Source organism: Melospiza georgiana, chromosome 3, assembly GCF_028018845.1.
Source record: "Melospiza georgiana isolate bMelGeo1 chromosome 3, bMelGeo1.pri, whole genome shotgun sequence".
Taxonomy (NCBI): domain Eukaryota; kingdom Metazoa; phylum Chordata; class Aves; order Passeriformes; family Passerellidae; genus Melospiza; species Melospiza georgiana.
Genome location: NC_080432.1, coordinates 27085368 through 27105692, shown reverse-complemented (window position 1 = coordinate 27105692; position 20325 = coordinate 27085368). Strand labels below are relative to the sequence as shown.

General features: G+C 43.4%; 1 protein-coding gene across 2 annotated transcripts in view; it reads left to right on the top strand.

Annotated features, from left to right (window-relative positions):
* The window catches only part of SPRED2 (sprouty related EVH1 domain containing 2), a 59118-nt gene that overhangs the window by 5287 nt on the left and 33506 nt on the right, over positions 1 to 20325 (top strand). Inside the window, exon 1 of one of the 2 annotated variants that reach the window (XM_058019786.1) lies at positions 19668 to 19754. The exons of the other annotated variant lie outside the window; for it this stretch is intronic. Coding sequence (XP_057875769.1) covers positions 19738 to 19754 — 17 coding nt within the window. The 5' untranslated portion in view covers positions 19668 to 19737. Of the gene's footprint in view, positions 1 to 19667; positions 19755 to 20325 lie in introns of those variants that run through there. 2 annotated transcript variants of the gene reach the window in all.

Sequence of the window (20325 nt, the reverse complement as noted above, 5' to 3'; positions counted from 1 at the left end):
TGGGAGCAAAGGCTGGGTTTGCTCACATGGTTTCTCAGGATTTGATTCCTTGCAAAGCAGGGAAAACCATCTGTGGCCCCAATTCCTGGCTGAGTGGAGGCTGTAGAGCTGCAGGATGGAGCTGGGATGAGGAGCATGAATAGCAAAGCAGTGCACTACGACTGCACTTCTGCCCACCAGCACAGCAGTTCTGGGAGGTTTATCACCATCGGTCTTGGTACCTGCAAATGTTCCTAAACCTCATTTTTCTGCTCCAGCTTGACATCAGACAAGTGTTGTGGGGGCAGGTGGACATCATCTCAAAGTCCAGGAGGATGTCTTCACTCCATATCATTTTCTGTCTCCATTTCCTTTTCTCCACACTCGAGGGTATTGTTTTGCTTCCTCTCGATTTTATTTCTATTCCTTCTTGTGTCACACTTGTCTGGAAACAGGACTTCTATGAGTCATGCTGCAGGCAAACCCTCATGGCAGTATTTTCTCCTCACATCAGGGGAAGGTGATCCTTACAACATGCACCCAGTGGGGTAAAACACAGTAGATGCTTCACCTTAAAGTATGGTGTTTTATCAAAAGCACTATTACAAAACCTGCTTTCAAGGCTGTTGGAGAATTTTCTGCCAGCAGGCTCTACCTGTTGCAGTAGGTCTGAAGTGAGTTTTAACCCAAAGTACTGTTTTTGTCTCTAGCCTGCTTGTTCTTACACTCTTTGAATAACTTTGTTGTTTGACTTTCTTTGCTTGCAACTTGCACTTCAAGGACTATGTTTTGGGGACTTGTCGTGTCCCTGTCACCCCCACCTCCCCTTTGTTCCCAGCTCCTGCATGTAATCAGAGGAGAGATCTTGAGTCTATCAGCTGAGTACTACTGATGGCTATCCCAGCTAGGAAGGAAGCTTCTTACTGGCAGGCATGGGGAGCAGGGTTTACAGGACTTTCTAACGATAGAAGTTGATTTCCCCGTCTGTGGTGGTTCCAAAAGTGGGATTGCAGAGTTGTCCAAAGTGTAGACTTTGACAGCAGTGTCTGGCAAGGACAGAAAACATTCCATGACCTGAAGACTGGGGTGGTGATGAAGCTTTTTCCTTGCTAGCTAGAGCTTTTTGTCCCAGGTACTACAGAAATGAGGAAAAATGCAAGCCAGAATTAGTGTCTTCAGTGAGCTTTTTGAAGGATAAACGGGCTTTCAGAAGTAACATTAGGACTCCTTACCTGTGTACATCTCTCCCTGGGAGCAAAAGTGTTTGTCTCCTGTTGATGTAACCACTTCCCCCTCCTTTTTAATAGGAGTGTTGAGCTGGTCACTGTTGCACCTCTGCTGCTGCTCTTTGCCAGGCTGGTGCTGGGAGATGTGCTGTAAAGCGTCTTTTGATCCTGTGTATGGAAAGCACATCTTCCGGGTTGTAGGGACCTGTGCTGCCGTGCAAGGACAGGAGCATGTTCTGCACATGCACTCAAGTCCCAAGGAGGTCTGGAAACACTTAGGTTGTTGGTTTTTTTAACTGCATTATACATACATCCTGTTTGGATAGTCCCATTACTTCTTTTCTTGCTGGCTAGAAGTGGCTGCTTCCCTCCTGTACATTAAAATGTAGAATTGCCTGTTTGAGTAGTTGAGAGCAAGATTAGTTTCCATTGCAATACTTGAAATACACTGAAGGAAATTGTACAGCAGTCAGTTTCAAAATGCTGTGGGAAATCACAAAGCTTCTTCCCTAAACACTGGAGCCTGTTGCAGCGCCACAGTTCACCTACCAGCTCCTTGCTGGTCCTCCCCTCACCTGTAGAAAGACATTTCTTAAATGATGTGGTTTTACAGGAATTAAGTCCGTGTTTAGAATTAGTTGATGCCACTAGAAGCAATTAGTATCTGAGCTAAAGCACACCTGTGTAATTTACCTTTTTTGTTTGAGTCTCTAGACCATTTATGCTTTTTATTTATTTGTTAATTCCTGTACTAGTGGTGGAAAGCATTTTTCTGGGGGACATACTTGAGGTGAAAGAAGGGTCTCCTTTCTGTCTAGCTTTCTCCCTTTAAATATTGGCAGCACTTCTTTTTCTGTAATGATTCCTAGTCCACAGCACCTTGAGCAGGTCCGTATTTTGAGAGGCGTGCTGCCCCAAAAGATGTGTTCATGTTCACCCCCTCACTAAAGGCAGAGAGCTCAGCTTACCTGCGCTCGCTGCATTTCTTCGCTGACATGTCCGAACACTCCCACCTGGGCTTCCAAGTGCTTGGAAGGCATGCTGGCTGTTCACCTGGTTTTACAAGTGGAAAGGTATGCCCTGGAGCTGAGGGAAGGTTGCTAACTAATGCTTCAAGTTGCAGCACAGAGGGAAGCGTGTGCTTTGCCTCAGGCTGGGACAGAAGGGGGCGGGAGGAGAGGGTGAATCGCTGGGATCATGCCTTGGTAGCAATCGGAGTTCTGGGCAGCTCATCACCACATCCGTCTTTGTAGAACCTTGAGGACTGTGAAGGGGAAACATATCCAGGTTCTAATACTGGAGAGCTATTTTTTTTTTTTTTTTGTTTTCCAGTGATCCAAGGGATGCCATAAAAGAGCTGCTGAAAGGCATCAGCAGAACTGGCAAGTACAGTCAGTACTGCTGTGGGGATCTGGCTCTGGGGTTGCAATTATTTACAAACTGTCTCGTTCTTTAAAATGATGTAGAGATCTGAAAGTATTACCTGGGTTAATTTAAAGCATGCTTGGAGATTATAGATGTGTAGCTTAGTTTTTGTTCAATTATGTACTTTTGTTTCATTTATTTGCGTGATTACTGTAATGCTTGAATCTTTGCACCTCTCCATGATTTGTCTGTACTATGTGAGTGTGTGTTTGAGGTCAGAAGTCCAGTGGTTCAGTGGGGTGATGAATGCCTAATTTTGCCTTAGGTGCCCCATGCAGTGGGTCTTGATGATATTGATGAGCTGAGAAATTCCCCCTCCTCTGCCAGCAGATTGGCTGTGAAGGAGCTGCATGGGAGAGCATGTTGCTGAAGATGGGGGCCAGACCTAGACCTGCCTTCTCCAATTTTCTCCACAGTTTCAACAATGCAGCCACCTTACATGATCACATTTCCTAAAAACAAAGGTGCCTGATTCCTTAGTGCTGATTTCTTTTTAAAGTTTTTATTTTCATTTTTGAAGTTGAATTAAAAGCCCTGCTTGCCTTGGTGGCAATAGAGGGCCAGGGTACAGACACCTCTGTTAGACTTCAGTGTAAATCTCTGTATTTCAGGAGCTTGTTATGCTCGTATATAAAGTGTGTGGTGTGTGTTTATAAATTGTGGAAAAGCCACTGATACTTCTGTGGTGGGCTTTTTTATTTTAAATACTGGTGAAATTGCAGCAAAAAGTTTATCACTAGAGGTTTATAATGCTGCCAATGTAATTCATCCTTGACTGAAACTTGGCATGGGAGGTGTTAAGCTGGTTGCAGCCCCTGATTGCTTTACATGTTGTTACTATATGTATGCAGTTTGGTGGCTGTAAAGATAAAAAGGGTTAGGAAAAGGTACAGAGTTTTATAAAATAGTAATTCTCATACTTGCATTGCTTGAATGACCTTGATCTTTTAAAAAGGCACTTGGTGTTTAGTTGAACTAGAAGAAAAAGAGAGTGCAGAGCTTGTTTTTTGTGTTTAAAAGCAAGAATAAAAGGCTGCAGTACAATTAAGCCATTAGAGCTGCTTAAGGGAAAAATTTCCTTCTTTCTTTTCTGTGCAAGTATTTGGCATTTTGTTATAGTAATATTTCATGAGTGTATTGAATGGCTGGAAAATTACTAAACAGTGCTGGAGATGAGCCTCTGCTTGTTATTTGAAGGAAGTGAAATGCAGAATTGACCAGATTGGTTAAAAATAATAAATAAAATTGAAAAGTTAAAGGAGTATTGAGAGGAGAGGGACAGACTGGTGTGGAGAGGGAACTGGAGGCACACAGAGAGCACGATCTCACAAATGCAGTCAGGAAGTTCTAGAAATACCCTTTATAAACACTGCATCCTACAGGAAGAACCTTAAACTCCAAATAAACCTTTTCCCCTTGTGCCTAGGTATACATAAACTCCACTGATTTCGAAGATCTTATCAGTCAGTGATGTGCCTTTTTACAGTAGTTCCTAAAACAAGTTATATGATAAATATCAACTGTTCTTCTTTTCTTAGCTGTTTATCAGGTTTGTTTGTGTTTTTATCAGGTACTAAAGTCTGTGTCTCCCTCACCCTTACCCAGAAGTCCTAAACCTTCCCAGGTCAGTCTCTCTGGATAAGTGACCAGTTTTGGTTAATGTCCTTACAAACACAGAGTCAGGAGGAAGATGAGGGATTTCATCTGTTTGACAAGGGGAAGGGTGGTCTTCCCCTACCTCAAAGTTATGATTATAGAAATGTGGTATGTGTAGAAATGCTTAGCAGCACCAGATAAAGGGGAGACAGAAGTGGACTTATTTTGATGCCTTGGATTGAACTCCAAAAGAGTTTATTTATCCTGGGATTGCTGTGGCCAGCTTGCATGATGCTGGGCTGGATGATGTTAAAATATGTGTGCCTCCCTTACTGTGATGTTTTTACCCAACTTCTCTTCTGTACTTGCACATTAAAAATCTTGCCTCTCTCCCAGGCTTTTTACTGTGTCCTAGGAATAACTGTGTGCCCAGAGGCCAGGATCTAGCCAGGGTCTCCCAGTTTTTGGACTTGGAGATAGTGGTTGGTGTGCCAGTGACCTCAGCTGTGCTGATCCTCCCCCAGCGAGCAGTTGAGGAGCCCTTTAAAATCACAGCCCATGAATGAAAAAAATTACAGCTTAACAAAGTCAGCCACCAACAATTCATTTGGTTTGGTTCTGCATGTGTGCCTTTAAGCAAGAGTCCTGAAATAAATTTCCAGTGCATGCAGAAAAGCCCCTCTTCATTCCAAATCCCCATGAGCATAAAAGATTGTTCCCTAGAGTTAGTAGTTACATGGACTATTTTAGAAATGGTGGTCCTGAAAATCCATAAATTGAAACACCAAAACCCCTATCTGAGGCAGTTTTATCTTGGTTGGCTATGGAGCACTGAAGTTCTGCAGTACTTAAAGCTTGTACATCTATGTGCTCTGTATTTTCTCGTTCAGGAAAGCTCTGGGTGAGCTGTAGACCGGATTAATTAGTCGATAAAATTTGGTGTTCTATCCAAAAGTCATTAAATAATACATCTAGCTGCTTTATTGCTGGTGAGGGTGTTTGGGTGGTGGTTTTTTTTTGTTTTTTTTCCTCCTTCCCTGGGCTATTTCCCTAAGGAAGCGTGGGCAACCTTTATCAGAGTATTGGTGGAATAGCTTCCCCAACCTTTCATAAGGTCAAATAAAAAAATAAACAGCCCTTCTTATGGGAAGGAAGGGATGGGGAAAGAAGGGTGTTTGTGTACACCTTCCCATTCATGTTTTAAAGAGAAGATATATAAACTTCTGAAATCAGTGCCGTGTATCTCGTGCCATTATAGGAGCTGAGAGTTGGAAGCTTAATTTGCTTTCTCAGCGCTGACTTGAACAAAACCAGAGGGGAACAGCAGTGAGCAGGAGAGCACTGTGCTGCTTTTGGGTTTGCCTCTGCTGGCCAAATGCACTCCATGTTCTGCAGTGATTGAAGCAATAAAATCACAGAGTGATTCTGCTAATCCATTCTGTTTGGATTGTGAATGTAACTGAGGTTTTTATGTTGATTTGGGGTAAGGTGATACAGAGAAGAAAATAGATCCTTTTTCCAGCACTTAAGTGTTGAGATTTTAAAAGGCATGCCTTTTGTACAAATTTCATATACAGGAAAAAAAGCAATTAAATATTATTAGACTGTTTCCCTCTTTTACTTGCTCTCTGCTGCAGGAATGGGAGAAATAATTTCTCACAAGACCATTTACCAGGTTTTGTGGTTATACATGAGTCTGATACCCTCCTGTACATAGTCAGTTGCAAGTAGTGCTTGCTTCTATGTATTTTAAGAAGAAAAAAATTGCTCTAATTTCAGTGCTTGGGGTACAAATGGTAGAGGTGGGACTGAAAATGATCATCCCTGCTTGGACATTCTTCAGATCACCATTCACCTTGGGTCACAAGTAGTGAGCCCTGGCTATACTTGCTCATACTGTGGGTGTTTAAAACAGCAAGGTGCTGCTTTTGTCCAGTATAAAGAATCCCTTGCCCTGTAAGCCAGGGTTGGAAAGCCCAACTGCTTTGCAAGGGGCACCTGGGTCTGTTGTCTCCAAGCACTTGTCTATGGAGCAATTAGACACAATATATGAGACAAGCTATTTGTTGTGAATTATGCTGTAAAGAGCTCAATAATGGGCTCCAGTGAGCTAGGTGAAAGCTGCTGCTGCTGGTTGCAGAGAACATGCCTGCATTTGCAGGAGGTTGTCTCTTGAAATGGTCAACATTAACTCTCCTTCAATTGAGAACTGAACATCAAAGGCGTATCCTTCACATCCTCTCTCATCTTTATATGAAAGTGACTCTCCAAATCTTAGCATGCATTAAAAAATACTTGGTAGGTAGCTACTGATGTTACTTCTGAGTGTGGTTAGCACTAGATTTATTTTACAGTGGATATTGAAGTAAACATCCCTGTATGTAATGAAAGCAGTGAGGAGAGGAGGCAAGGATGGAATGACAGAGAAATTTGTCTTAATTGGTGACGTCTCAGCAGAAAAAATAGAATTTTTTTTGTACTGATTAATTTCAGCTCATGGTTTTATTAACTGCCATGATGTGAATCTGGGGCAATTGGGTCAATCTTTGCCAGAGAGGGAACAAGGAGGTGGTGACTATTTTTCTTAGACCAGAAGTTGAATCTACTTTGTGTCTGCCGATGGTGTCTTCCAGTGTTAGACAGTGAGCCTTCCTTGGCTTATCCTTGAGGGGTGCATTCCTTACCAGATACAGAGCAGCAGCTATTTCCTTACCTGTTCATATCTTACCTTCTTACCTTATTTCCTTACCTTATCATATCTTACATTCTGGATTCTGCACTCTTTTAAGCTCTCATTTCCTTAGGTGGATAGAATAAATGTTGAACCCCTTTCCTCTGCTTCCACATGTGACTTTTGTCAGCAAGAAACTTCTGCTGCTCCCTGAACTTGTGCGCAAAGCCAGCTCCCCAGGACAGAAGGGGGAAACTCCTTGAGAGCGCTCTCCAGCATCGAACTGCCCCACATAAAAGCACGTTTGTACATTTTGTTACACGCAGGAATTCCTGGCTGTACCCAGCCCTAAGCAAATAGCCAGGGAGAGGCAGCTGGAGCATGACGGATGGCCGTGGTTGCAGGGACGTGAGGCGTGGAAGTCCACAGAGCAAAGCAAACAGGGAAGGGAAACTGTGCTGTGTTTTACAGAACTGCTGTTGGCTTAGGACAGAACTGTCTGGCGCCTCAACTTCTCCTCAAGATCTCGTGTAGCAAGGACAAAAAATGCAGAACAGCTTGTTGAATTTGGTTTTTTTTTTTAAATCCATAGGTAAATTTTCCTGTTATGTCATGCATTTCAAGACACTTTAAAATGATAAGTGTTGATCAATGAAGGAAGTAACTAACCCGTTTGGGGTGTTTTGCTGATTTGATGTTTTGCTTCAAATTCTGGACGGCAGAGAACTTAGGAGGCTTATAATCTTTTTCTCAGAAATGTATTATATAAGGTCCAGGGCAGTCCTACCTGTAAGTTGCTAGAGCTGTCCTTAGAGCTCCCCAGGTTAGTGAGATGGCAGAAAACCAAGGAGGGCTTTCCTTGGATGGCTTCAATGGGGTTGTCCTTGGCTGAGCACCTGTTTCAGGTATCTCTTGCTGTATAATTCATAAAGGGAATTTAGAAACTCCCTTGACACCAAAGGGAAATCTTTGAATCCCAGGAAGAAACATATGACTGGAGGGAGAGTGAAGTGCGGCTTGTAGGAAGGTGCTGCATTACAGAGAACATGAATGAGCTTCTTCAGTTAATTGAATAAAGAAAAGTTGAAAGGTTTGTGCTTATTTACGACTTGTATATGTTCTTGCTATCTTATATGTAACTTATTCTGAAAACTAGACCTTAAATATGGGGGAAGGAAATACCTAAAAGGCTGAAATCCAGTCCCTGTGTATTAATTTTATTTTGGAACATTTTAAATACAGGAACTTCTTTTGCAGCACTGTGGTTTTGTCATTCATAAGCTAATTGAAATGTTAAATATACTAACCTCTTCTGTGCTTAAAAAAGATACTTTTTTCTGTATGTGCTAACTTCCCCTCTGTAGGATAAGCCTTAGTTTTGTCACAAGTGCCTTGTTGGCATCTCCAAGGCTTGTGCAGACTGTCCCCCTGTGTTGCATAGCACAGCACTCTTGGCTTGTGTTGTCCATGGCTGTACCGCCAGTTTTGTGAGCACTTTTTGACATTTAGCACTCCTCTGCTTTATAGTACATATGCATGCACTAGTCAGTTCACATCATGGAGCAGGGTTGTGGCAGAGCGGATTTATATTTTTTGTTTGTTTCTTTAGCTAGGCAGTGTGCTGACTCTGTTCTTCCTTTTGGCTAAAATTAAACCTTCTCCCCACCCCACGCTGCTCTCCCACCCTTGGACTTCTATTACACGAGGCATGAGAGACATGCAGAGCAGACCATAGGTTGGCACGAAGTTTCAATTAACTATTAAGTTCTTTTAGCTAGGGATATGATCTAATTAGTCTTGAAGAGTATGCTTGCCCCAGGTGAGTAGAAAGCTTGCCCGAACAAGCATTGTGGCACCGCACAAAAATCGCTCCCTATCAAAGGAAAAGCTTAATTTTATCCCTGCAAATCTAAATGGGATGTAGCGCCTTCAGCAGCCCACGGGTGCAGGTTAAAGTTAATAAAACCAGCTATTTGGAGACAGTGTGAGCACCTCTGGGCTCCTCAAAGCCCCCTGTGCCCATTCCACAGCAGCATTTCAGGAAAGCAAGTGAGGAGCCCCCTGGAGCTTGCAGTGCCACATGCTTGGCAGAGGAAGTCCCAGGCACTATCCAGGAGTGGGATTTTTGAAATAGTGCCTGTACCATCCTCCATGCTGGCAACAGCTGGTCATTATAGGCATGATGGGTATCTGGGGTCCCTGGCACCAGAGCTCAGCCTTCCCATCGCTGCCTTGCTTGGCAGGAGAGTCCAGAGTCTGTAAGAGCCATGAAGAGTTTTGAAGCTGCTTGAATTTTAGTATTGTTTTTGTTGTTGTTGTGATTTTATTTCTCATGTCATTGGCATGCCAAGTACTGATGGACCACAAACACTGATTGATTAATGGGTAAGGCAAAAATGCCCCATGCAGCCAGGACTGTGCAAAGTGAAGAAGCCATGAGATGCCCCAGAACAAAAGTCCAGCGCTTTCAGCATCATCTGGCTTATAGCTGTCCTGGACACTGTGTCCTGTCACCAGAGCTGCTAGAGCTCAGAAGCCAGATGAGGCACCCACCATTTTATTGTGCTTTGCTGTTACTTCATACTATTTTTATGTGCTTTGAAGAAAAGAACTTGAAGAGCCAGTCCGTGACTTCTGAAAGTATCTCTTGGGTATTGGCAGACAATGGAGCAAAACACTGTTGTATTTTGCTAGCTGGTTCTCTACTGATGATCTATCTCAATGGCAGGAGTCAAAGTTTGGTACTTTTGTGGAAGCATTGCACAGGGTTTTTTGGGAGCTCATTCCTCCATCTGGAGCAAAGAAGGGGTGAAGTCAGGATATCTGGGTGTAATTTCAGAGTGGAACTTACTTTTCTGGGTGATATTTTGGGGTGGAAAGCACAGGAAGTCTTGGTAAGCACTGTATATGGGTGCAGCTTCTTACCTCCACCTCAAGTACTTAATTAGCCAGAGAGCATAAACTTTAGCAGTGTTTCTGATAGTGATTTCCTAGAAGCTGGTGCTTATGGGCTCCGTCTGTTATTTTTGTTATTATTATTCCAATTTCTGCTTGTAACTGATGTGAGTTGTTTAATATCTGATACCAGTACTTAACAGGAGGAAATACAAGGTGGTGTAGAACATTTGGTCCCGTAAAACCCTGGGACATGAGCACACATGGGGCAGAAAAACCCAGAAAGTAGCAGAGGTAAAAACTGGTCTGTTGAATTTGGAGCAGTTCAGCAGCATTTGAATGTAAGTAATCATGTGGAAAGGAAACGTGAATTGACAGAAGATGGGTACCCGCTGATGACCATACTGTTACAGGCAGTCACTGTTCTTCTTAAGAGCAAAGCAGAAGGTGTGTGGCTTGGTGTAGTGTGTGTCAGACAAAGAGCAACTGCTTCATATTTGATCCAGTATAGAGATACTTAAAAATTGGTGCGCAATAACCATACAAATAACATCTGCATCATTATTGCAGTTGTGGTAGAGGTCAAATGGAAAGCAGGGCTGATGGTGTTGCACTTGCATTTTCCTAACATAGATAATTTTCCCCCTGCTAGTTAACTAACATCCACTAACTAACATGGAAATTTAATTGTTTTTCCTAAACAGTGAATGCCCTAGTTCAAAGGGATGACATTCAGTGGAGAAAAATAACTCAGCTATAAATGGTACTGAAGAGTGAAGTGATGAGGATATATTAGGAGTATTAAATATTTAAACCTTTTTTTCAGGTTAAGTTGAACTTATTTTCTGCATTGATAGCTTTCTGTGCTCTGGGAATTCTGCAGAAAGATTTGAATTCTGCTCTTAGGTTGACATAGAGTACATGTGCGTGGCATTGGTTGCAGTGGGAATTATCTAGATTTCTTGCAGGCTTTTGCAAGAAAAAGGTGGAGAAGTTGTTTCTAAAAGATCCTGAGTGAAGACAAATTGATGTGGGGGTCCTGTCTCCTACTCTCCCCACCTCCTTTAACAGCAGAAGACCCCATGGCAGTGCTGTCCCTCAGCCTGACTCACTTAAGGAGGATAAAGTTATATATCATAGAACAGAAGTCTGAGGGCTCCTTGTGATGCCACCATGAGTGAACACAAGATGTTTCTGAGACAGAAGCAAAGTTTGGTGCTTCCAGACAAAGTGATGGGTCTGTTCAGCTTTGGTGACTTGTGACAGTCTGAAAATCATTGTGCCACCAGGTTGCTGCAGGAGTGGTGGCTGGCCCCAGCACATCCCAGCTGCATCCTTGTCATCCACAGCACTGATGCTTTTATTTTCGTTTGAGCACAAACTTAAGGCAGGAGAGTCCAGAACAACTTTTCTGTTTGTGGCAAAGCCCTTCATTTCCAACAAGTACTGCCTTAATATTGTTAATATTGGTATATTGTAAATATACCAAAATACATATCTGGAGTGAACGCCTAGCCCTGTGGCCGTGGGGGAAATGCAGCATCAAAATAACTTGATTTATTGGTGTCAGCTATAGAGTATTGTCTGTGCATCAATTCATAATGGCCTTAGATGAGGTGAAAACTGAACAACAGTTGTTGGTTAGGGAAACAGCAGATCTGTAATGTGCAGGATGGCCTCCCCATCTGACAGCTCTGGGGACCTGGGTGAGGAAACTGCAGCTGCTTTTGCATAGAGAATAGTATGACCTGCAGATGGAGGCTTTTGCTGGTATCTTAAGCTTCAGAAAAACAAATATTCTCTCAAAATAACATAAAAAAATAAACTTCCACTTCTTCCTGTTTTTATAGTTCACTTGTTTCCTCAGTGTCATGGTTTTGTCTCCAGTACTGTAGATTGTTAATCTTCAGAGGATCAGGACCTTCATAGAAGTGTTTCCTGTACATGTTTATCTGTCTTTTTAACAAATTAGTATCTGTTTGTTCTCCTCTGAATTTTCCTGCAAATAAGAGGAAACTCTTCTCCCAGTAATAAGGCTTTTTGCTAGAAAAAATACCTGGATGAATCACTGCCAACAGTTAAAGTACCTTTTTTATGATTTCATTGATGGCAGCCTTTGGGACATCTGCAAGTAGCACCAAATTCCAGAGGTCACTGTCCTTGTGTTAGTTTTGGCAAAGCATTGTTTCAGCTAAACTTCATTTACTTGGTTGTGAATGCATCTGGAGGACTCCTATCTCAGTGTTAGCTGGAAATCCAGAAGAGGAATGCTGCTACATCCTAGGCTTTCTCTTGAGACAGCCACAGATTTCCACTTAATCCTTTAGCAAGGTGAGCATTGGCCATTAGTCAACTGTTTTCCACATCCAGATGTTGCATTGCCTTGTTATAATGGGATGGAAACAATCTTTTCAGCTGCTACACTAATAACTTTTGTTACTTGTAGCTAATTTCAACACTAAGTGCATGCATTAAACGTGTAAATGTATTCCTCCTATATTCCTCATGCATGTGTGCATGTGTTGGATGGGGACTTAACTCCCAAGTCCTCGCAGGACTCATTGCGGCCCAAGCACATCTGCACAGGGTGAAGACAAGAGAAATGTGATTTCTCCCCTCTCAAAATTGATGGTATGCGTCATCCATGCATTTCCAAGGGAGAGCACTGGATTTGGATGAGTAACTGACTTTCCCCCTCAGCTTTCTATTTCGAAAGGAGCTGTCGTCATCTGACTCCGTCACTGAATCTGCTGGAGCTGGGCCTGTAGGTCAGAGCTCATTCTGGCACAGCCTGGGGTTTCTGTGGCAGAATGCACTGGGCTGTGTTCATATCCGCAGCATCTTCTCAGCATTGGCTTGGTGGCTCCCAGGCTGTCCCTGCACAGCCTGCAACCCTTGTTGTCCCTGCAACCCGTGCTGGGGGAAGCACAGGTTGGGCAACAGCCTTCTCATGGTGCTAAGATTAATAAAAAGGCATCCCTGGACAAAGGAGCAGCTTGTGGGCCTGTGCCCCACCTTGCAGATTAATGCTGAAAATATCTCTTTATCTCACACAGAGAGACATGGGGGAGTTTTCCTTGATTTGGGTTTGGGGTTTTTTTCACACATCTTTTCAACTTGTGATTTCCCATCATGGTTTAGCAAAGTTTGTACTCATCTTGCTTTTGGGCAGTGGTCTTCTACCTTAAGAGGCCAGAAAGTTATTGCTGTTTTCTCAGAATATTAATTTCTAGTGGAAAAGAAGGCCATGCAGGGCAGTCTTGACACATCACTCTTCTGCTGCTGACTTCTCTGGGAGCCAAAACGTCACAGTGGAGTGCTGGGCACAGAGCTGCCCTCCTTTTGCACAAATACAGAGGAGACCCATCTTCAGACCAAGGCTATTCCTTGCTATAATTTCTTTTGCTCCAAGATATTAGTGGACATAATGGCAGAGACAGATAAATCTTAAAGTCAGACTTACAGCTGGATGAAACTACTTTAATGAAAAAACCCCAAGTTTGTAGGTGGAGCATAAAAGGGTAAGCATGCACCTTTTATCCTTGGAATTAAAACCCTGGTTAAATCTGAGTTTAAGGGGAGGGGGGAAAAAATGAAGCCATTTTGGATTGAGATAAACACTTGTGGTTTCATTATCATCTGCTGAACATGCGTGTAGAGTGGTTGTTACATGGCTTGAGACAGAGAAAAACCATTGTGAAGTTAAGAAAAAAAATCAGGGTATATCTTCTTCCTCCCTTGTAGATACTTCAGTCATTTTTTGAAAATGGACAGTATATGGTATAGATGGGGCTTTCCCAAACATAAAAAGATAGATGCTTTCTTCCCATGGATCTTCTGCAAGGAGATAATGTTGCTTCTCTTCAGGTTTCATTTTTTGATGCCTTTAAACAGTGCTGTGGTCATTTCAATTAATAGACTTGCATAAGCTGTTAGCAGGTTTTTTTGGTCTGATGTTGTGGTATTCCCCAATGAATCCAGAAGATTTGATATGGCAACTCCCAGCTAGTAGTGAGTGTACCAAAAGCCCTGATGGGTACAGGATGAGAAGCCGCTATAAGGAAGGGCCCTGGGAGTCTTTGATCTCTTCCATATATATCAGGGGACTCCAGCTGTCCCTGTACTGAACCTTTTTAGAAGGAATTGGTGTGAGAACATGAACATGCAGTGTGTTGAACAACTCATCCTTACCTGCCAGAATGAGAAAATAGGATGACCCCAAGATGATTCCCCTGATTGATTTCTCTGCTGTGTGCAAGCAAAATCCCTCTTGCCAGGGACAATTCAGCGGGCACTTGGCACCACGGTATCTTTCAGCATTTAAACGATTCTGCCTGTTAAAGCAGAGCACAGGAAATGCAAACCATTAAGCGCATGTGACAGTGTTGTGACCAGGTGAAGGACAGCGGCAGGGAGAGGGGCACAGGCACGCAACTGCCAGCATCTTGAGGAAACGCCTGTTTGTTTGTCCTTTTTCCAAAGCCCTTCGGCTTGCAAGGGAAGCGACAGCAGAGATGTAAACAGGAAAGCTGGCTGCAGGGAGAACAAAGTCGGGGTTAGGAGATGCACGCAGTTGGCCAGAGGAAACCGAAGGTACTGGTGAGGAATCTCTGCCTGCTATAGGACTTAAATAATAAAGTCCATAAGCTATGAAATAGAATCATAGAACCACAGAATGGTTAGGGTTGAAAGGGACCTTAAAACTCGTCTTGCTCCTGCAGGGGCATCTCCCACCACATCAAGTTGCTCAAAGCCCCATCCAACCTGACCTTGAACACTTCAGGAATGGGGCATCCACAGCTTCTCTGGGCAGCCTGTGCCAGTGCCTCAGCACCCTCTGAATAAAGAATTTATTTTTAATATTTAACCTAAACCTGCCTTCTTTCATCTTAAAGCCATTCCCCCTTGTCCTACCACTGCATGCGCTTATGAAAATAGTTAATGCTGGATGTCCTGATCCAAGTCAGGCCTGGTGATACTTGCAGTACCTTTTACAGGAGGGAAAGCCTGCCTTGTGTTTTTTCTGTGTTCTGAAGGAGGCAGAATATGAGGATAACTCATAAATGAGCAATAAAATAATTCCCACACTACTAAAAATGGAAAGCGGAATCATAAGCGTTAACCATCTTCCTGTAAGTCTGTAAAACAGCAGCTTGTTCCCGGGAGCACTGAAAAGAAGAGCTGGACAAGGTACATTTTAAGGGCAAGATAATGTTTTACTAACACTGACAGAGAAGCAGAGTGGTCTTGAAAATTTAAGCTAGTTAGTTCAAGTCAGTCCCTGGCAAAACAGGGAGCTGGCTGACAAGAAGCCCAGTCAACAGCAGATTGGAGAGTGTGAAGCTGGAGCTGGTGGGCACAATTTTATTAGAGTTTTCAGTGATTTTAGGAATGTAGGTGGATAAAGGTTATCATATCCTGGTGTCTGCCTCTTGGTCTGCAGGTGGTTTTACCATTGAATATTGAGTTGTGGTGTGGGGCTTTCCAGGAGATAGTGCCAGCCCTCAGAGAGCATTAAAGATGATTTGAAATCTAGAGGGAAGAAATTGGAGAAGACACAAAATTATATACCTGGTTTAGGATATGCATAATTAGTCTGAGAGTATTCGCATGGTAAAAAAAGTTTATCCTAAAGAAAAGGAAAGCACAGATGCAACTGTTAAAAGACTCACACTTAAGTACCTCTACTTTGAGCTAAGTATCAAAGTGCAAAATAAAAAGGGAGGAGCGAGGCCTTGGTTTTTCAGTAGCTTGTTTTTTAAACCAGTTTCCTATTGAGAAAATGAAAGTTTGCTGTGTGCCCTGTGATGTTGAGGCCATGTCACACAAGTAAGGCAAAGTACAGGGTTAGATTTCCTGGAGTACATTACAGCTGTTTGTCCAGCTATCAATTAGGAGCTGTGGAGGAAGGGTTTAATTAGAAGAAAAGCACATGAGGCTTTTCCGGTGTGGAGGAGCTCGGTGCATGTCATTTGTGTAACCTCTTTTCTGGTCATGGATGTTTATGTGGAGTCCTGTAAGATGCTCTTGGCACTTTCCTTTGATCTGTCTGCAGGAAAATGAAGTCCATATGGCCTCCACCCAGATCCTGGCTGGAAATACCCATCTATGCTGGGGTCATTTTTTTGTTGTCATACATATGTACAAAGGTCCATTCATCTATGAGAATGACATTCAAAATAGAGAAAACATGGTAATGATTTGTAGGGAGGGGCATTTCAGTGCTCCTGTAATGTTCAGCAGTGTAAAGTGTATCATAAAATGTCCGAAGTCCTTCCTAAGGATCTACTTTTGTGCTCTTTTTCCTATTTTTGCCATACTTCCTGCTTTTCCCTACAACACAGTTTAATGATCCCGGTATTTAGGACAGCTTTGTGGACGACAGGGACAGCATAAGTGCAGTGGGTGTCTCTCAAGTGCTGGGCATAAAACTACACTGACCATGTATGAGTCTTTTGTTGGGGTTGTTGTTTGTTTGGAGGGCATTTGATTGTTTGGGGTTTTTTTGTTAGTTCTATTTTGGGTTTTGTTAGTTTTTTTAATTTAAACAAAATTGTGAAAAGTCACCTTCTTTACCTCTTACAAGGCACAGCAAGCAGTGTTCAGGCAATATTGCTGTGGTTAATCTTGAATACTGCACTTAAGGTAGGTTACCTGGTGTTCCCAGAGGGTGTGCCATGACAAGTTTCAGTACTCCCAAAATGGACCTGGCCCTGCAGTGGCTCAGACACCTCTCCCTGCACTGGAATTGTGTGCTGAGGCATCTTTGTGCCCAGTGCACAACTGCCAGGGCCTGGTCCCGGGTGCTCTGTTAATGTTTTGCTGCAGAAGTTGAGCCCATTGACATGACTGCTGTTAACAAGGTGACTGAATTTCATTCCCTTCACCACAAGTACTCCAGCAGCTACAGTGAAAATGGGCTCCTCTTGCTCCGGCCACTGTCTCTGATCTTTGAACTGTGCTTGTGGTTGGCTGGCAGGCAGCAAAAGACACATCCACCACCTTGCTGGCTCTCCAGGTGCAGTGTTTACTTTAAATTTCTAACAGCAGAACCCTGTAGCAGCATGAATTTTGCTGGGAAATGGGGAAAGATGTTCATGTGTTGGCACAGCCACTCACTGGTCCACACTAGGAATTGCAAGAAGGCTTTGGAGGATGTTTCACTGGTAGGGTTGGGTGTGCAATCTACTGGACTGGGCAGTATTTAAGGGAAAAATAATAATTATTTTAATTATAATTTTTTAAAGGGCAGCAGCATTGCCAGTCTTGGAGCTGAGGTTTGTTAGCTTAACCTTAAGGTTAATGAACATGTGCAAAGGTGAGAACCCAACCAGTGAGTGATTCAGTTGATGCTGATCCAGTGACTTGATATCTACTTCCTTTTGGAGAAAACCCTTGGGAGCAGGGCTTGAAGCCAGCTGAACGAGTTGGTGGTTCTTCTTGACTGATGCAGTAGCTTCTGGATGTACACAAGAGGCGAGGGCATTATTTGCATCCCTATGGATTGAGCATGCTGTAACATTTGTGAAAGAGAGCTTTTTTCTCTCTTGCATTTTCACATGCAATGTTTGTCCCCACTTGCTCCTGACCCTGGGCAGAGCAGCAGCTTTGCAGAGATTACCCAGGTGGTGGTTCAACCCAGCCCCATCAGCTGGACCTGCCCCACAGCAGCTGTGAGATTGTGGTACACAGGTACCACATTGTGGTGACTTTTCTGTGTAATTTGTCATACTGGAACTGTTTGTTGATGTTGCTCATCTGTAAGAACCTTCTGATGGTCCCAAGTTGCTCTGTGTGCTGACCCTTGAGTTTTTAGGAGGACCAGGGGCAAGATGGCCTGCAGACCAGTAGGAAGGCAAGAAAACAGGAATGCTTGGGGATATGTAACTGTTCAGGATGTTGTTTCAAAAACATGATTACAACACAGCTTATTCAAGGATAGTTTTGTCTCACACAGGGAGGCTAATTTCATCTTCCCCCATCCCTTGGGAGAAAAGCTTTAGAAACTGGACTGGCAGCAAAAAGCTGCTGGCACAGCAGCTTTCTTGAATTTTTCTGGTTGATGTTGCTTTGGACTTGTGTGCTGAGTTCTTGGTGGAGAGAGATGAGGTTTGAGCTGATGGGTGCTGCATTTGAAGGTAAAAGCAGTGTTGCTGCAGAGCTTGAAGAGGAAAGTGAGGTGGCAGATTCTGGCACATCTGGATAGGATGAGATGTGGACTGGGGATGTGCAATTAAGATCTTAAAAAAAAGCCCCATCTATTATTTTTAATTACTTGCATAGCATGATACTCTTGACTAATGAGTTAACCCATTGGTTGCAAATGCACTTCTATGAAGACAGACTATTCTCTGGCCATTAAGCTAAAAGATCTTTTTAAGTTGTATATTGAAATTCAGTAAATGCAGCTGTCTGTTGATACCACTGTAACAAACTTCGCATGCTGCTTGTTGTCTTCATCCTGACTTTGGACTGTAGCTTGATTCCGTTGTCATGACAAATCCAGCCAAGCTGCAAATAGGGGCCTGCAGCTGCACCTGCACATGTGCTCGCTGGGTGCTGGAAAGAGGAGTGAACAAATGTCGGGATGTCATAGAATCAAAATGGTTTGGATGGGAAGAGACCTTTAAAGGCCATCTAGTCCAACCCCCTCTGATGTCCCAGCATCCTTCGTGTGGCCTGGTGTCTGCTCACTGAATATGGGTTCAAACCTCGTTGGTCCTTAGCTCGACATTTCTATGGTCCACACATGAAGTTTTGGGGAGTACCTGTGATTTTAGGTTGCCAGTTTCTGTAAAGTGGAGATGCAGCTTTCCTCTGAAGGATGATTGCAGGCAGCATGACCTCAGTCACCATTCTCCACCTTGGGGAAAAAGGGATTTTTTGTCCCAAATCGGGGTTAAAACCATTTGGATTTAAGGCAGACAGAAGCAGCTGATCCTGGAAACAGTTAGCTTTCTTCTCCCTTCCTGCCTAATCATCAGCACAGATTAGTTCAGAAACTGGGCAGGTATTTTTAGAAGCTGCTTTCAGAGCTGTAGTGTCACAATTTTTATTCTTGTTATCGGTGCTGAGGCATTTCTTGAGCAACATTTCTGCTTTAATGAGAGGGCGTTAGGGATCATCATAGAACTTGTGAGGGCACACACGACACCCTGGCTGAGCGAGAGGCTCCAGCAGTGGTGAAGGTTCCTGAGCAGCAAGGGAGTGTTTGAGACACTATGTCCAAAACAAAGCTCGTGTGTAGGGATGCTCCTTTTGGCACTGAGGTTATGTGGGCTGCCAGCAGAGATGGGGTGTATGAGGATCCGTAGTTGATAATTAGAGGGACCAACTCGTTGCCCGCTGGAAGTATTTAAAACCCCGTTAAAAGTCGTGATGGAGGCAGACATATTGGAAGGCTGAGTGCTTCCTTCAAGCCTTGGGAGTTGTTTGGACCCTTGGTCCCAGCGCTGTGTTGGCAGCTTTTGGGAATAAAGTGCTGACAGGCTACCAGAGGAAATGACACCTGCATTCAACTTTGGACCTGTTTGCAGCCCTGCGTGCATGGGTGCTGTGCTGGGCAGCCTCTCAGCAGCACCGTCAGCTGCTGCTAAACACCCCCATCATGACTTTATGGTAGCTGTATTGTAATTATTTTATTTTTTCCCAGCCTATAACCGGGGTGGGGAAACAAGGATCTTTGGTCGATGTTCTCTTCCGAGCCAGGAGGATATTGCGAATGAGTAATGGGCCGGCTGGGGCTGTAATGTGCAGAATACCTCTGGGATGACTCACCCCGCACAATGCAGCACATCCCTCTAGGAGACTGAATCACGCATGGGGGGAAGCCGCCTGCCCGCCCGGCAGCAGCCAGCTGGGACACGGGGTAACCGGAGCAGACACGGAGGCTGCTGGTGGCAATGGTGCTAAAACCGAGCAGGAAAGGTTTAAAATGCAGAGGAAATGGCATCCCCCAGCAGGTAAGTGTGCTCTGGCTGTGTATAATTCCATATTTTTTACTCCTGGGGTTCTTTTCCTCCACCTCCCCCCATCTCCCCCCACAGCCCTTCTGAATGTTGTCTAAAGCAGCATATAATTTATCAGTAAATGTGTATGAATTCTTCTGTGAAACACAGCCTTTCATTAATGGTTACGTATCAAATTTTTTTTCAGAACTAATGGTTTAATATTCACCCTTTCTTTAAATTCCAATAGGAAAAAATAGATGCTGCCTGGGAAGCTGCTTCCCTTGATGTCCCTCTTCATGGACATTTGATGCAGTAGGGGATTTATAAAAAAAGGTTGAAGGCAAAACCAACGTGTGTGCTGGTTTTGATATAGCCAAGAATGTCTTCTTTTCTTTTTTATGTTCATTTATCTGGCAAAAGATGAAAACCCTTTAGATTTAGAGTGCAGTTATCCTGCTTACTCCCTCACCCCTCCTCTGATACAGACCCAGCTGGAACTGAGTCACAGAATTATTTTATTTTTTTAATATTTGCAAAATATTATCTGCTCTTCATAGTTATAACATATGTGTCATTGAGGATG